The following is a 16,970-nucleotide window of genomic DNA, read 5'->3' as shown; positions in this document are numbered from 1 at the left end:
AACTTGAACGCACACATCCCAATTTTGAACACCAAGTGGCAGAGTTTTGAATGAGTTAACAACTTGTATCAGGAAGCAGTATTAAAATATTTAAGTCAATGAGCTGGATTAAGATGAAATTTGAGGGAGACAAAATATTGTTGGAGATTTAGAATAACACTGAGAAGGAATGAGCCTCCACAAGTGTAGAAGTTAATTTTCAAGTGCCAGCAAGGTTTTGAGTAATGTAGACCTGCCACTCTATTAGTTTTAACACTTGAATGGGCAGGACCCGGCATTTTCTGTCATTGGTAAGTATTGCAAATTCATGCCCTTGCACGTATCTCAATACTAAGTCAATCGGCACGATACAAGCATGCTGAAGTTTGTGAAGGAGTACAGCAAATTGGACAACTTCCTGATTTTTGTGTTTAACTGCACATGTCTGATGATAAAGGTTGCTGCCCAGTTTACATAGCAAATCGTAACAGCTTGCTATTAGGGTAGTAGAAGTTGAGATGATTGATAATTTCAAACAGAGATTGGCTGGGCATTTGAAAGAAATTAACTTGCAGGGCAATGGGGACCTAAAAATACTAGGGTGACTGTGGGGCTTGTGAAACTGACAAGCTAAAAGAAACTGGTAATAGTAAGGAGGTAATACATGAAAGGTTAACTGGACCAGATGAAGGCATTGACTAAAGGGAGATTGGATGCACTGTGGTAATCTTTCAAAATTCTATGTATTCTGGAAAGTAGCAAATGCAAGCCCACTATTTAAAAAGGGAGGGAGAATGAAGATTACAGACACATTGGTTTGATGTCAGTGGTAGGGAAAATGTTAGGCTAGTATCACATCATCTATTCTAAGTGAATGGACTAAAACATAGCAGATGGGATATAATGTGAATAAATGTGAATTTATACATCTTGGGGGAAAAAGCAGTAAGGCAGTATATTTCTTAAATGGTGAGGGGTTGTGAAGTACAAGTGTCCTTGTTCATGCCTCACTAGAAGTTGGCATGCAGGTCAGCAAGCATTTAGAAAGGCAGATGGTATTCTGGCAGTCATTGTAAGGAGATTTGAATACAGCTCCTCCAGTTCCGTAGAGCCTTGGTGTGATCTCACCTGGAGCAATGTGTACGGTTTTAGTTCCCTTGTCTAAAGAGGGATATAATGATCACCGGGTGAAGTGCAGTGAAGGTTCACCAAATTAATCCTGGGCTGGCAGAACTGATGAAAGATTGAGGAGACTGTGTCTCTATTCTGTCGAGTTTTGAAGAATGATCTCAATAAAACACCAAATTCTAACGGTATGATGTGATTGATGCAGGTAAGAGGCTACCCTGGCTGCTGAGGCTAAAACCACAGAACATAATCTTAGGATAAAGGATAGACGATGTAAGACCAAGATAGGAGGAATATTTTCACTCAAAGAATGATAAATCTCTGGAATTCTTTATCGCATTGAGCAGATTCAAGATAGAAATCAATAGATTCCTGGAAGATAATGGCATAAGGAGATAGTGCAGCTTTTCTGCACTGAGGCAGATCAACAACAATCTAATTGAATGGTGAAGAAAACCGGACGGGCTGAATCACCTCTCCCTATGTTCCGTGTGATGGAATGAGATTGACTGGTTGCTGTATGGAGAACTAGCTTGGGTCTGAGTGTCAAATGCCATCCTGCATCATAATATTCATTTACTCTGTAGTAATTATTCATGCTGATAGCTACACCACTAATTTTAATGTAGAATTCAAGCCATTAAGAGGAGCAGGGAATTTCTGCAATAGCCCGAACAATAGTTATTCATTATCAACATTACTAAAACAGATTATGGTCATTATTGCAAAGCTGACTGTGGGACCTTGCTGTGTGCAAATTGGTTGCTGACTTTCCTCATCACAATAGTAATTACACTTCTAAAATAAAAGCTAATTGAGAAAGTGCTTTGCAAATTCCTGAGGGAGATGGACGGAGCTATATGAATACAAATTTGTCTTTTTTTTTCAGTGATGCAAAGAACATGGCAAGGGATGTCCAAAATATGTTCTACAGCATTGTCGCTGAACTGGGAGAAATGACACATGAGCAGGCTGTTGATTATGTGAAGAAACTGATGACAAAAGGCCGTTATTCTTCTGACGTCTGGAGTTAAACTGGAAGTGGGGGTAGTAAGCTTCCAGTGATGTATTATGCACCTATCTGCTCATTGATGGGTGAATTAATTATCAGCAATTCCCAGCTAATGACCTCCACTAGTCAATGCAAGAGATTTGTAGAGTTAAACAACGAGGCAATGATTCTTTTTATATGGAAAAAAAAATCCAAAAATGTCCTTTAACTGTTTGTGGGAAATAACTTTGCTTTATTTTAAATACTCTACCCCAGAATTGATACTAAAATTTTACTTTAGAAACTTTCCATTGCTGCCTTTTTAAATCCCAATAACCTTTTCCAGAAGAATCCTTTACGATAGCAGTTGCCTAAAAGGTCAGTTGTAGCACACCAAATCGCTGAACTTTTACCCAGCACCTATTATTTATCTTTGTAACTTTTTAAACATCAACTATATTTCAGGAAAATTTTGGGTTGGAACTTTGAGAACAACACCATCTTTTATATGGAACAATTTTGTGACCGGAACAATTTTGTGACCTGATCAATTTTTTTTTTGGTGGAACTCGCAATTGCTGCCTTGACATCTTTTTGATTCACAAAGCCTCAATTTTTGAGAGGAAAGCGGGGTGGGTGAATGCTGGGTGAGTGGTGTGGGTGAAGGTGTTGGGAATGCATTGAACTCTGAGCCTTCTGCATTCATTGAGTTCAAAATGCATGCAACTTAATAGTCTGCAAAACTTTTTAACACTTAGTTAAAAAAAAAGTCCTGTACCTGTAAGATGTTAAAATACACTGTACTTTGCTCTAGTGATTTTATATCTAACTTACAGACAGGGATGTAAAATTGTTGCCTCTGATGAACCGTTCACTGTTGAGTCTTCTCTGTGACTTGATAAGAATTTGGAATTTTGTCATCTTGGCTTAACGTTTTATGAAGCAAGGGTTTGTAAATTAAACAGTAGCAAAGTCTGAAATTTAAACTGGAGCCCCTGTATCTGGGAATGTACTTATAGTCACCTTTTGGCACAGATTGGCTGTTATGAATCTCTAAATATTAGACTGCACTGTCAGCTTGACATGTTGCAGAGTGAATAAAAAGGGGATTGTGAGGCTGCATCATTTTATTAACAGAAGTTTGCATTTAGCATCATAGCAGTGAAACAGAGACCCCTCTGACTTTGTTTTCACCTCTCCATCTCCTCACGTTACAGAAAATAAAATTGTTGGCAAACCACAGCTACATCTCAAATTTTGTGTTTTGGTAAAGTTCTACATCTTTAATCGGCCAAAGCTGCTGCCAGATCAGCATGTTTTCAAAATACATTTTATTGTTATATTGTTGCTCATACCAGGTACATAATGGAACATTGGTGAGCGTATCAAGAAAGACAGTGACTGTAAAAGTTTTCATTGCACTGTGGTCTTTTTAGACAGTTTGTTTTTAACAATTGCAGCCCAAAGCAAACTGATGATGAAAATGTCCCATTTTAACATCACCTTTTCCCCTTGTTATCAGCAGTGGAGGGACAGATAGGTGACCTGCCATTGAACCTCTACAAGTATCATTTGTGAACCAATCATTGGGATATCTGAGACATTGATAGAAATAACTGTTTTTCTCTTTGCTCTCTCATTGAAAAGTGTCTCACCATTGCTCAGCCCTTCCACTGAGTCTGAATTTGCATTAATATATTACACATTGTCCTGGTGGCCAAAGTAGTGAGGAGGTGACCTTCAAAAACCCTTGTAGTCTCATCTTTTAGTTTTATGCATAAACCCCTACCCCAATAAGATCTCATTAGGTCCAAAAGGAAATAAATCCTCGAGTGACCGATTTTGGAGCCTTTTAAAGCTACGAATGATGTTAATTTAACCTGAAAGTGTAACTGATATTTCAGGCAGCAGATGAAATCACTGGGAAATGAAAGTTCTGAAGATATCTAGAGACTGAAATGGTAATTGTCAGTCTTTGTTCCTGTAATTCACATAGCAATGACTCAGAATCACTGTATAACTGATCAAATAGGGATTTTACAACAAAATTATGACGTCTGTCATCACAGAAGGAAGCACTTTCAATGTTTTAGGATCAGTGGAGTTGCATTTGCAATTTGCCAATGTAACCGTGTCCCCTCAGTCAGTGATATTTTCCCCTGAATTTCTTTCTGCTATGCATGGCCAGAATGTTGCATTACACAGTCCCTTTTAGAGTTGATGCACAGCGACACCCATCTTAAAGGGATTGTTGTTTCCGTGTAGCCTGTCTGCACCCTGCACAGCATATTTCTGATTCTTGTGTGGCTGGTTAACCTAGTTGGGAATATTGATTAGCTTTTAACTTCTAAATTTCCCCCATTTTGTTCCAGCTGAGCACCTTATCATTCCCTGCTAGCCTGCATTTAAAAAAGGTAAATCACTACATGCAGACTTAAGTCATTGCTTAGTGACTAAGAGGATTCATGCTGCTTTTGTAGGGGGTTTTGTTTTTTCGTTCATGGGATGTGGGTGTCGCTGGCCAGACCAGCATTTATCTCCCAAACCTAATTGCTCAGAGGGCAGTTAAGAGTCGGCCATGTTGCTGTGGGTCTGGAGTCGTATGTAGGCCAGACCAGGTAAGGATGGCAGATTTCCTTCCCTAAAGGATATCAGTGAACCAGTTGGATTTGGATTAAACAGCAAGTATTTGTCTTGCAATAAAATTTGGCATTGTCATGTGATTTGCATTAATGATCTTTTTAAAAAGCTGTTTAGATGGCCTTTCTATGCGCAGAGTAGCAGGATCTTACTCTGCACTGTACTAGCAATTCATTAGATGTCTGGAAATACATTCAGATTCTGCCTGACCTGCTGAGAGAGGAATGTTTTGAATTTAATAGCTATTTAGATATAAAATGGTCAATAGAAGGTTATCTGTTTGTAAAAAGAAATGGCAAGGGGAAGTGCAATTTTTTAACCTGTGGCTTTTGCCTATTTACAAGCAACACCTACTAAACGTTAAAGTTTTATTTTGAAAGGAGAAAAGGATCAACTTTTTCAAAAACACAAGTAGTAGTGGATGTAGTCACTCTCTGACCAGTTTCAATGTGGGCGTGGCAACTGAACAGGCCCAGAAATAAAAATGGCAGCCAAGTTCTGAGGAGATGGTAGTTTCATGGACCATATTCAGTTTAAGCAAATTGAATTTGCAAAGAGAGCAGATTTCATCGTTGTTTAAAGTAGCTGGGTGTAGCTGGCATGACATTGTAAGAGCAGAAGTCTGTCTTTTTACATAACAGACCAGTCCAGGTGAAGTTATCCTGCCTGCACTTTGAAGGGACTGTGCGTCTTAGTGACTAGTAAGAGTTGAAAGGAATGTAGAAAGATGCATTAGGGACTGGAAATCAGCAGCAGACCCAGGATAATTAGTGACAAGATTTTATCCTATTTAAAAGCTCTTTAAAGTCAAATTAGTATCCTTTTTACAAAAGGACCAAAAGCCAAGTTATTGAAACTTTTAAGCATATGGATGTATCAGGAGAAGTAAATCCACTTGATCTGGGCAAGTTAGCAGGGAAATATCTCCAGACAGTTGGAGAGAAAGTTGGGAAATTGCCTCCTGCCAGTGAAAAGGTTTGTCCAAGTACAGGATGGGGCAAGCCTGTCATACTTTAAAAATGATCAACAGGAAGTCTTTCATCTCGACTGTAAAACAAACTGTGGGATATAGCAGGAATGCAATGCATTCAGAAGCCCTGTGACCTTAATTGCATAGCCTCTTCATTACTCACTGAGGTGCAGGTTGTAGATAACCTACTCATCTTAAGTTGAATATAGATACATTCATATATTTGTTAAACTTTTGTATTTGAGTTGGTTAGATTTATTCCTCTGCCTTAATTGAAAAATGTGAATTGTAACAACCCAGTGAATATTCATTACTAGAGTATCAGAGTTTACAACATCTGTTTAAATTAGACCAGTCCCAAACTAAACCAAAACCAGGAGGGCCTGCCAGTCCATACACTCGATGGATTGTCAAACTTGGGCTATATGCACCCTGCAGTTCAACCCTGGTGCTTCTGTGTGTGCTTCTGTGTTAGTTTTAGTTTTGTACATCCAATGATTAGGAAAGGACTGCTTTTCAAACCATTGCTATTGAATCAGCACCCAAGATATTGATAAATAAACGAGAGCTGAGATATAAACTTTATGTAACAGCCATGAGGGTAGTGAAAAGCTGAAGGAAGGGCATCCCCGACCTTTCACCATCTAGATTAAAGGAGAGTTGGTACAACAGCTGCCAGCCTGACTAGCTGTACTTGGTATTGCAACAAAAACAAATCACACTGAAAAATAATGAGAGTTTACTGAGGCTGTAAGTTCTTTACCTCCTTTAAATTGGATGCACATCACTTCATACACTGCCTTGCTATTAAGCAAATGCCAGGTATGCTGCTGTCGCTGACTGATTCACTCTGTATTCCCCATGAAAAGGCCATGGCTAGTTGCTCAGTTGATGTATTTTCTGCAATGCAGTGCAATATATACCGTATATTTAAAGGTACCAATTGGATTGACAGGGTGAGTGTGCCTGATGCATGTGATGTAACTGTTCCTTCTGCTAATTGAAAGTCATATTACTAACTGAAAGGTCTGGGGAATCTGCACAAGGCCAGGCTGCTTCCTAATTTCTACTTTCTTAAAAGCGTTCAGTTGTGAATGCTATATGGCTGTTAAGTGTGCTGCCATTTGGAAGATGTATATATGTCAAATGCACTGTTGTCTCAGTAGTTCTATAGGTAATGTGAAATTCTCAATTACATTAATTTTTCTATAGGAAGGTTCTAATTCATGTAATAATCACCAGGAGTTTTTAATGAAGGTAAATTGCAATGTGATACAAAGCAAGGGAACATTTGGCTTGAGATTATACAGGTGAGCCCATCTCAAATTTTCTGATCTGTTGCAGGGAATACTTCGTGCTCTCTCTCTGTTTCCCTGATTTCAGTTTTCACTTGTCTTGTTCTGAATAGCCTAACAGTATCTTGTTCAATGTCTGTACATCTATCATGTAATTTGTCTCTGAAAACATTAAAAGAATTACAGAAATCCAGACTTTATTCTTGTCCATCTTGGAATCGGATGCTGCGGTGTGCCATTGTGCATCTGTGGGTGTCTTGTTAGGACAGTAATGTACTTGTAATGCTGACTACACTATACAACCCCGGGCCGTCGGTAGGGAAACACCAGATGGCTTTGGGAACTATAACAGAGCAAGTTGGTGTTTACAGAATAATTTTAAAAAACCCAATATTGCATAGTATGGGTGAGCTGACCTTCAGAATGCATCCTGCTCAGGACTATGTAGGAGCGGAAGTAGGCCATTCAGCCCATCAAGTCTTCTCTGGCATTCAGTGAAATCACGGCTGATCTGTTGATCTTCCACTCCACTTTCTTGCCTTATCTCTGTAACGCTTGATTACTGATTAAAAATCTATCTCAGCCTGAAGTATCCTTAACAACCTAGCCTCTTGCCCTCTGCAGTGAAGAATTCCAGAAATTCACTACCCTTGGAAGAAAAATTCCTTCTCTCAACCTTAAATGGGCTACCCCTTACTTTAGAGATTGTGCCTTTGTTCCTAGACTATCACAAGGGAAAAATAATGTCTCTGTATCTACCTCGTCAAGCCGCTTAAGAATCTCTTACTCAGCCTCTCCCCTCACCTGAAGCACGGTAAACCTCAGGTTAAACCATCACCAGTCATCGCTTTCTGAGAGAGCAGCCCTGTGGTCTGGTAAGATAGTGGTGACTTTATCTTTTAATGTATGGCACCCTGTCAACATCTTCTGAAATATCTCCACGGCTTCCCTTTATCTAGACTGCTTGTTACCTCCTCAAAGAATTCAGGAACGTTTTCTCAGGCATGATTTTCCTTTCCTGAGCCATTCTGATTCTGCTTAATCATGTGTTTCTAAATGCTCTGCTATTACACCCTTTATTACAGTCTGATGTTTTCCCAATAACAGACATTAAGCTAACTGTTTTGCTTTTTCTCGCCCTTCTTGAATACAGGTTATACATTGGCAATTTTCCAATCCTCTAGGTTTTTTCCATAATCAAAGGATTCTTTGAAGTTTACCATCAGTGTGTCCACTATCTCTGTAGCTACTTCATTTAAAATCCTATGATGCAACCCATCAAGTCCAGGGCACTTTTATCCCTTTTAGTCCCATTAGTTTCCCTAGTACTTTTTTCTCTGAGATAGTAAGTGTTTATTTCCTCCCTCTTTTACCTCCTGGATTATGTACTATTTTTGGAATGCTATTAGTGTCCTCTACTGTGAAGAATGATGTAAAGTATCAACTCTTCTGCCATTTCCCAATTCCCCATTATCACTCTCCCCAACCTCATTCTCTAAATGGGGTTATGTTCACTATGGCTTCGCTGTTCCCATAAATATATAAAGAAGCTGTTACTGTCTCTCATGTTACTTGATAATTTATCCATATACTTTATTTTCTCCTTTTTCTTTGTCTTCATCTTTTTACTGGTTTTTAAAACTTTCCCAATCCTCTGATTTATCATGAATATTTGCTACATTATTTCTTTTCTTTCAATTTAACATTCTTGGTTAAAATGATTGATTTATCCCCTTCCTAGAATCCTCCATTTGCAGTGGGATATATCTTTGTGCATCCTGAACTACTGTTTATGTGTATGTCATTATGCCTGAACTGTCTTTTCTGCTAAATATCCCAGTCCAGTATAATCTTGTATTAATATGGAACATACTTAGTAATGTACAGCACAGAAATAGACCCTTTGGTCAAACTTGTCCATGCCGAACAAATATCTTAAATTCATCTAGTCACACTTGCCAACATTTGGCTTGTGTCCCTCTAAACCTTTCCAATTCACGGCCTATCCAGATGCCTTTTAAATGTTGTAATGGTACCAGGCTCCTCCACTTTCTCTGGCAGCTCATTCCATACATGCACGACCCTCTGCATGAAAAAGTTGCACCTCAGGTCCCTTTTAAATATTTCCCCTCTCACCTTCAACCTATGCCATCTAGTTTTGGACACCCCAATCCTGGGGAAAAGACCTTGTCTATTCACCCTATCCATCCCCCTCATGATTTTATAAACCTCTATAAGGTCACTCCTCAGCCTCTGACGCTCCAGAGAAAATAGTGTTAGTGCCAAACAGACTAGTCTCAGACTAGTCATGCAACAGCCTGTCACAGTCGTACTCACAGAATCATACCTTACAGACAATGTCCCAGGCACCACCATCTCCATCCCTGGATGTGTCCTGTCCCACTGACAGGACAGACCCAGCAGAGGGGGCGGCGCAGTGGTATACAGTCAGGAGGGTGTTGCTCTCGGAGTCTTCAACATTGACTCCAGACCCCCTGAAGTCTCATGGCTTCAGGTTAAACGTGGCCAAGGAAACCTGTTGATTACCACATACCATGGGAAACACTGAGGATGGCAAGGGCACAAAATATACTCTGGGTGGGGGATTTCAATGTCCATCACCAAGAGTGGCTTGGCAGCAGTACTACAGATCGAGCAGGTGGGGTCCTAAAGGATATAGCTGCTAGACTGGGTCTGCAGCACGTGGTGAGGGAACCAACAGGAGGGAAAAACATACTTGACCTCACCCTTACCAATCTGCCAGCTATAGTTACATCTGTCCATGACAGTATCGGTAAGAGTGACCATCGCACAGTCCTTGTGGAGACTAAGTCCCATCGTGTTGTGTGGCACGATCACTGTGCTGAATAGGACAGACTTCGCACAGATCTAGCAACTCAAGACTGGGCATCCATGAGGCACTGTGGGCTATCAGCAGCAGCAGAATTGTGCTCCAGCAAAATCTGTAACCTCATGGCCCAACATATCCCCCACTCAACCATTACCATCAAGCCAGGGGATCAACCCTGGTTCAATGGAGAGTTCAGGAGGGCATGCCAGGAGCAGCACCAGGCATACCTGAAGATGAAGTGGTGAAGCCACCAAACAGCGAAAGCAGCAAGTGATAGACAGAGCTAAGCGATCCCACATCTAACAGATCAGATCTAAGCTCTGCAGTCCTGTCACATCCACTTGTGAACGGTGGACAATTAAACAACTCACTGGAGGAGGAGGCTCCACAAATATTCCCACCCTCAATGACGGAAGAGCCCAGCACATCAGTGTAAAAGAGAAGGCTGAAGCATTCGCAGCAATCTTCAGCCAGAGGTGCCGAGTGGACGATCCACCTCGACTTCCTCCAGTGGTCCCCAGCATTACAGATACCAGTCTTCAGCCAATTCGATTCACTCCACGTGATATCAAGAAACGGTTGGAGACACTAGATACTTCAAAGGCTACGGGCCCTGACAACATTCCAGCAATAGTACTGAAGACTTGTGCTCAGAACTTGCCGCTCCCCTAGCCAAGCTGTTCCAGTACAGTTACAACACTGGTATCTACCCGGCACTGTGGAAAATTTCCCGGGTATGTTCTGTACTTAAAAAGCCGGACAAATCCTAACTGGCCAATTACCCCATCAGTCTACTCTCAATCACCAGTAAAGTGATGGAAGCTGTCATCAACAGTGCTATCAAGCAGCACCTGCTCAGTGACGCCCAGTTTGGGTTCCGCCAGAGCCACTCAGCTCCTGACCTCATTACAGCCTTGGTTCAAACATGGACAAAAGAGCTGAATTCCAGAGGTGAGGCTTTCGACCGAGTGTAATATCAAGGAGCCCTAGCAAAACTGGAAACAATGGGTATCGGAGGCAAACTCTCCAGTGGTTGAAGTCATACCTGACACACGGGAAGATGTTCGTGTTTGTGGGAGATCAATCGTCTCAGCTCCAGGACATCTCTGCAAGAGTACCTCAGGGTAGTGTCTTAGGCCCAACCATCTTCAGCTGCTTCATTAATGACCTTCCCTCCCTCAGAAGGCCAGAAGTGGGGATATTTGTCAATGATTGCACAATGTTCAGCACCATTCATGACTCCTCAGATACTGAAGCAGTCCATGTTCACATGCAACAAGATCTGGACAATATCCAGGCTTGGGCTGACAAGTGGCAAGTGACATTGGCGCCACATAAATGCCAGGCTATGACCATTAACAGTAAGCGACAGTCTAACCACTGCCCCTTGACCTTCAATGGTGTTACCATCACTGAATCCCCCACTATCAACATCCTGGGGGTTATCATTGACCAGAAACTCAACTGGGCTCACCACATAAACACAGTGGCTACAAGAGCAGGCCAGAAGCTAGGAATACTGCGGTGAGTAACTCACCTCCTGACTCCCCAAAGCCTGTCCACCATCTACAAGGCACAAGTCAGGTGTGTGATGGAATGCTCCCCACTTGCCTGGGTAAGTGCAGCCCCAACAACACTCAAGAAGCTTGACACCATCCAGGAGAAGGCAGCCCATTTGATTGGCACCACATCCACAAGCATCCACTCCCTCCACCACCGATGCTCAGTTGCAGCAGTCTGTACTATCTACAAGATGCACTGCAGAAATTCACCAAAGATCCTCCCAAACCCATGACCACTTCCATGTAGCAGGACAAGGGCAGCAGATATATGGGAACACCACCACCTCCAAATTCCCTTCCAAGCCACTCACCATCCTGACTTGGAAATATATCGCCGTTCCCTCACTGTCGCTGGGTCAAAATCCTGGAATTCCCTCCCTAAGGACATTGTGGGTCAACCTACAGCAGGTGGACTGCAGCAGTTCAAGGAGGCAGCTCACCCCCACCTTCTCAAGGGTAACTAGGGACGGGCAATAAATGCTGGCCAGCCAGCAACACCGACATTCCACAAATGAATAGAATAAAAAAAGTACAACGGTCTGTGCCTTTGGCATTAACCAGTAGCAAAGCAGATCAAAGGTTAGTGCTTTGCGCAACTATTCCTATAAGTTACTGAATAAAAAACTGCTAGTTACTGAAAATACAAGAAAGTAATGAAATACGAGATTAAAGTAAAATCAGTCTGTAATCATTGGAAAGAGAAATGAAAGTAACAAGCTTGCAAAGTGAAGACAGTTAAAAGCTTGAAGTCAAAATTCAACAGCTGTGATGGTTTTGTAATCAAATCATTGAACGGTTTCAAGAAGGAGTTAGCTAAAGGGTGTGGGGAGAAAGTGGGTACTGAGTTAGATGATCAGGTTGAATGGCAAGGCAAGCTTGAAGGGCTGAGTGGCCTACTCCTGCTCCTATTTTCTGTGCTTCCATGAAACTCGTTATCAGGAGAGACTAAAATGACCAATGTATTCAAGGGGAAACAATAATCATGTGATTGAGAACGGATCATATGAATACAGTGATCAGGTCAGAGTGGGAGCAGACTCACATGGAGAACACACACTAGAACGTACCTGTTGGGCTGAACTGTTTATTGCTCTATATTCCAGTCATTTGTGAATTTGTGGAAACACGTTTCAGACCACAGAGCTGCACAAGATTACATAGACAGAGGGCTCTGACATTGCACAGCGTACCCAGGAGCAGTTTCAGCAACATTCCTGGTTAGGAAGAAGATACTGCCCTAGACATCAGATCCATCACCCACTGGTCAGTCACCTGCAAATGGCCAGCTCTCCAGTGCCAGTGGAAACGGTGCCAGTTCAGGCAGGCAGTCTGGAGGTTCACTCTGTGGTGCCTCAGAGTCTCCCATGAGAGTCCCTTCTCTGCTTCCTCCACATCACCATCAGTTTGATGACCATCCAGGTCATTGCTGGGATCAGTTGTGTGGCTACCAGCATCTCAGTGTCAGCTACATCAGGGGGCAGGGAGACCAGGGGCACCCTCCTCCAACAGGACAGGGGGAGGCGGGGCGGCAGTGAGGAGAGAGCTGGGCCAGTGCAGGCACAGAGGGAGTTGGGCGTTTGCCTCTTTCGATGGTTTCCCTAAGGTCCAGAGGGTCATTGTGAGACACTGACCGAGCAGTCAGTCAGATTTCTGATCAGGAAGGGTTTTCCCTCAGTAAGGTGCGACTGGACCATGAGTGGAGGAATGGGATCTCGTTGGTCTGGACTTGGTTCTGGGACAGACATCACGATGCCTTCAGCCTTTGAGAATATCAGGAGCCAGAAACCTTCAGGCCTATATCAGGCTGTGTAGGAGGCTCCTGTGGGAGAAGCGTTATCTCCCCTAAGGAAGTGGTTCTTGTTGCTTGTACAGTACCCAGATATGGATAGAAATGCTATAAATCAAAGCTACTGACTAACATCGACCTGCAATAAACATGCCGTCAGCACCTTGAAGATATGCTTGCTTTGCCTTGGCCAATTGTGTGGTTCCCTACAGGGTGTATCAGCCAGAGGGAGGGGGCATCTCACCAATGTGCTGCTCAAACATCTCCCCCAGCCATAACCTTCACCTCACTTTCTGAGCAAGCTTCAAACACACAGGAGTCTCTGTGCCGTCATGACGATCTTCCATTCTAACTGAACCATCAACAGAGACAAATCCACTCAGATGGCCCATTATCTGCTCTCAATGATGTGGCATCTTGTGCTCACGCCCGCTCCTGCATGATTCTCCCCCTCTACCTGAGGGTTAGCTCTACCCCCAGTGTGGCCAGGGGCCTTGTCTGCAGGCTGTGGGCCTGGCCCATTGCAAGGACAGCCTTTGCCACTTGACTGTTTACCATTAACTCCTCCACTGACTGCCCCTGTCTGCAGAATATGCTGGGACTCTCCCAGGCCCAGGAATCCCATCGAGAGTGTTGCTTGGGACCCCTAATCTTCACCCAGTGAACCACCGCTGTCGTCAGTCCTTAGCGTACCCACTCTCCTCCCGACGCTGCCCCACTTGCCCCTCCTGCTGCCCCCAGTACCAGGTTGCCTCCAATGCCCTTTCCTAGGGAGTCGAGTTATAAAATGCCCACGCTTGTCACTGCTCCCAGTCTCACCATGTCCAACAACCTGGCACAACTGCACCCCTCCAACATCCTAGTGCTGCCTTTTCCAGAGGGCATGGGTCGTAAATGGTCAGAGCCATTGCCCAGATGTTGTGAGGCAGAGGAATGATGTACAAGTAAGCTGCCCTCCCTCACCTATTCTGCACTGACTCGGTTCGGAGATATCATACTCTTCGACTGTTGCCCCTGAAAAGTGGGGGTGGGGTGACTGATGTCTCAGTGATGCAGCTGTACACTCAGTGCTCAGTTTATAGGCCTGCTGCTACACTGAGGCCTGTCAGTCCGGTATTCGTTACCATTCACCTTCCCAACTCCCAGCAGAGACTGAATCTCTAGTACCTCTGGCCCGCTATGTCTTTGATTGACCACTCCATGGCCAATCCACTGCCATCCAGGCCCGCTCTCCCGGCAGATGCCAAGAAGAGAATTTCCCGCCTCTCGTTGGCGGCTTCTGTCAATGGAACCCTTGGTGTTGCCCAGGGAGCACCAGCCCAACGTCAGCGTCACTCTTCTGTGACCAGCCCACTGCGCTACCCAATCTGGGATTGGGAAACTACATCCCTCTGTCTGAACTCAGCCACCGACCCAAAACGATAATGGCACGTCCCTCTCAACTGTCTGAGTTTCTGAGCTTTCCCAGCGCTTTCTGTTTCTAATTATCACAATTCTAATTCTCCCGTTACTGAAAAAGAAAAGCTGTGTTGATATTTATTATTTGAACATCTATACAGTGACATCCTCCCGTGACGTCCTACCTCTGGATCATTTTGCCCCAGCTGATGAGCAGTAGTAAGGGGCAGGAACATTACAGTGCGTCCGGGGTACTGTATCGAGCAGGTCTGTACAATTTTATTGGATGATTATTTTGAGCAGTGACAGATCTTGCTTTGACACACTCCCCACGCACACAGCTCACGTGTGGGCCCCAGTGTCCAGGGCAAAGGCCCAGCAGCAACAACGTGACATGCACTTTCTGCAATTCTTCAACGCAAAAACGATAATCAAGTCCAGTCTTCCGCTCTTTCTCACGTTTCACAATTGTTTATTGACATTTTTCTCCCTCTGTTTCTGTTTTTGGTAGATGACTCGAACAGTCGTCAGGAAATTTCCAAGGAACAAGACGAGAAATGCGAGACCACACATGGAAACCTACAACAAGGAGAGGGTCACAAGCAGTGAGTCAGGCCAAGACTCTGTGATCAAATCACACACTGACGCTGGCACAGGCACACAGGAGTCATACAAAGTTGCACACACTAGCAGGGAGGTGATGGCCTAGTGGTATTATCGTTGGACTGTTAATCCAGGGACCCAGGTTCAAATCCAGCCATGGCAGACAGAGGAATTTGAATTTAATTAAAAATCTGAACCATAAATCCATTATCGATTGATGGAAAATCCCGTCTGGTTCACTAATGTCCTTCAGGGAAGGCAATCTGCCATCCTTACCTGGTCTGGTCTCCATGTGGCTCCAGACCCACAGCAAAAAATGTGATTGACTCTTAACTGCCTTCTGGACAATAAATATTGCCGGGCCACTGACGCCCTCATCCCATGAATGAATTTTAAAAAAAACAGAAGATCAAAGCTTGGTCAATGAATAGCAGCGGGTTAGGTCACCGATATATTCGCGAAAAGACTCAACATCTGAGTATCTTGCTAGAGAACAAGATCTCCAAGGAAAGGAATTACCCTTTTCAAGACACTACAGCAAGTGGTCTTAATGAACAATACATGGGGACGCAGCTAAATGTATCCAACTATCCCTAATCTATTCCATTCTGAATGCACAGCTCTCTCCTCTATAATCAGCATTCACATCTTCTACACTGTTGGAGATTTCTTTCCCGTAGTTTAACCCCAGTACATTTGATAATGTATTTAAGAGTTTACAGGGTATGGCTCACACCGCAAGGTACCTTTCCCAGCAGACCCTACAGAAAGATTGTTTAACGTTTGAACCCCATGCTCACCTGCCATTCTTTACAGTCTGGGTGGTTGGTTAGTCTGAACAAGGTGATTGCATTATAAAACTGCCAGAACTGCAAAGGGGAAGAACAACATCGCGTTAACGAGCAGCATTCCCACGTTTGCCCACATGCCAACTTGTGACAATTGAGGTGGCACCACCAACAGTTAGACTGTGAAAGGTGGACACCAACATTCCCACCTGCGGACTCTGAGAGGAAGTGGAGATCTAGGCCAAGCATCGTATCGTGGGCCTGAATACGGCATTTGTCGTCTCTAACTTTCTCCCTTCTTTCCTACGGCCTCTCAAAGCTGTTGACTTTATTGGAGACATTACGACCAAGCCCAGCAGCCCCCTGCAAATGGCAATTCTCTGTCTGCAAGGCTAGGCCCTGGGAGTTAGTCAGGCCTGTGACAGTGAAATTGTTACATCTCACATTTTACCTCAGCACATGCTCCGGTCGCTGAGTACCTTCTGGAGTTTAGACAAAAGAGTCTAAATGAATCAAGTTCAATTGGAAGATTCTGAGGGTGGGGGCATTGTCAGAGCAGATGCTGAACGTATGTTCCTCCAGAACCATTTCAAAGTGAGGTCTCTCCCATCTAAGACGATGAGGAGGAAACTCTTCTCTCTGAGGTCTGTTAATCTTTGGAATTCTAAGAAAGGTTTGATTTACAAGGGAGTCCAGTCTTCTAAAGGATGACAGGCAGTAAATTGGAACTAAACCCAACATCAAATCAGCCATGAACTTACTGCATAGCAGAGTGGGATTGAGGGCCAAGTGGCATACTCATGCTCCTATTAATGTTTAATGTTTTGCTCTGGGGGTGGTAACTGTGGTCGATGTTTCCCGACCAAAGCCTGGGGCACTAAGGCCAATATTACTGCACTCAACCTGGCCGCCTGCTGAGGTCATGCAGGATCAATGGCAGCCAGGATCCAGTTGTGGGATCAATGGCAGCCAGGATCCA

General features: G+C 43.5%; 2 protein-coding genes across 7 annotated transcripts in view; one reads left to right on the top strand and one right to left on the bottom strand.

Annotated features, from left to right (window-relative positions):
* The window catches only part of LOC109923453 (NADPH--cytochrome P450 reductase), a 73,805-nt gene extending 66,607 nt beyond the window's left edge, over positions 1–7,198 (top strand). For all 6 annotated transcript variants that reach the window (XM_048612515.1, XM_048612516.1, XM_048612521.1 and 3 more), the window contains exon 16: positions 1,997–7,198. In XM_048612515.1, coding sequence (XP_048468472.1) covers positions 1,997–2,141 — 145 coding nt within the window. In that variant the 3' untranslated portion in view covers positions 2,142–7,198. The remainder of the gene's footprint in view (positions 1–1,996) is intronic.
* A 5,286-nt stretch (positions 7,199–12,484) lies between these two features.
* Positions 12,485–16,970, bottom strand: part of tmem120aa (transmembrane protein 120Aa) — a 31,701-nt gene continuing 27,215 nt past the window's right edge. Inside the window, exons 11-12 of the mRNA XM_048612635.1 lie at positions 16,004–16,072; positions 12,485–15,179 (exon numbers count right to left, since the gene is read on the bottom strand). Coding sequence (XP_048468592.1) covers positions 15,063–15,179; positions 16,004–16,072 — 186 coding nt within the window. The 3' untranslated portion in view covers positions 12,485–15,062. The remainder of the gene's footprint in view (positions 15,180–16,003; positions 16,073–16,970) is intronic.

Source organism: Rhincodon typus, chromosome 26, assembly GCF_021869965.1.
Source record: "Rhincodon typus isolate 14 chromosome 26, sRhiTyp1.1, whole genome shotgun sequence".
NCBI lineage: Eukaryota > Metazoa > Chordata > Chondrichthyes > Orectolobiformes > Rhincodontidae > Rhincodon > Rhincodon typus.
The sequence above is the reverse complement of the archived record's forward strand: the minus strand, read 5'-3'. Positions and strand labels throughout refer to the sequence as shown.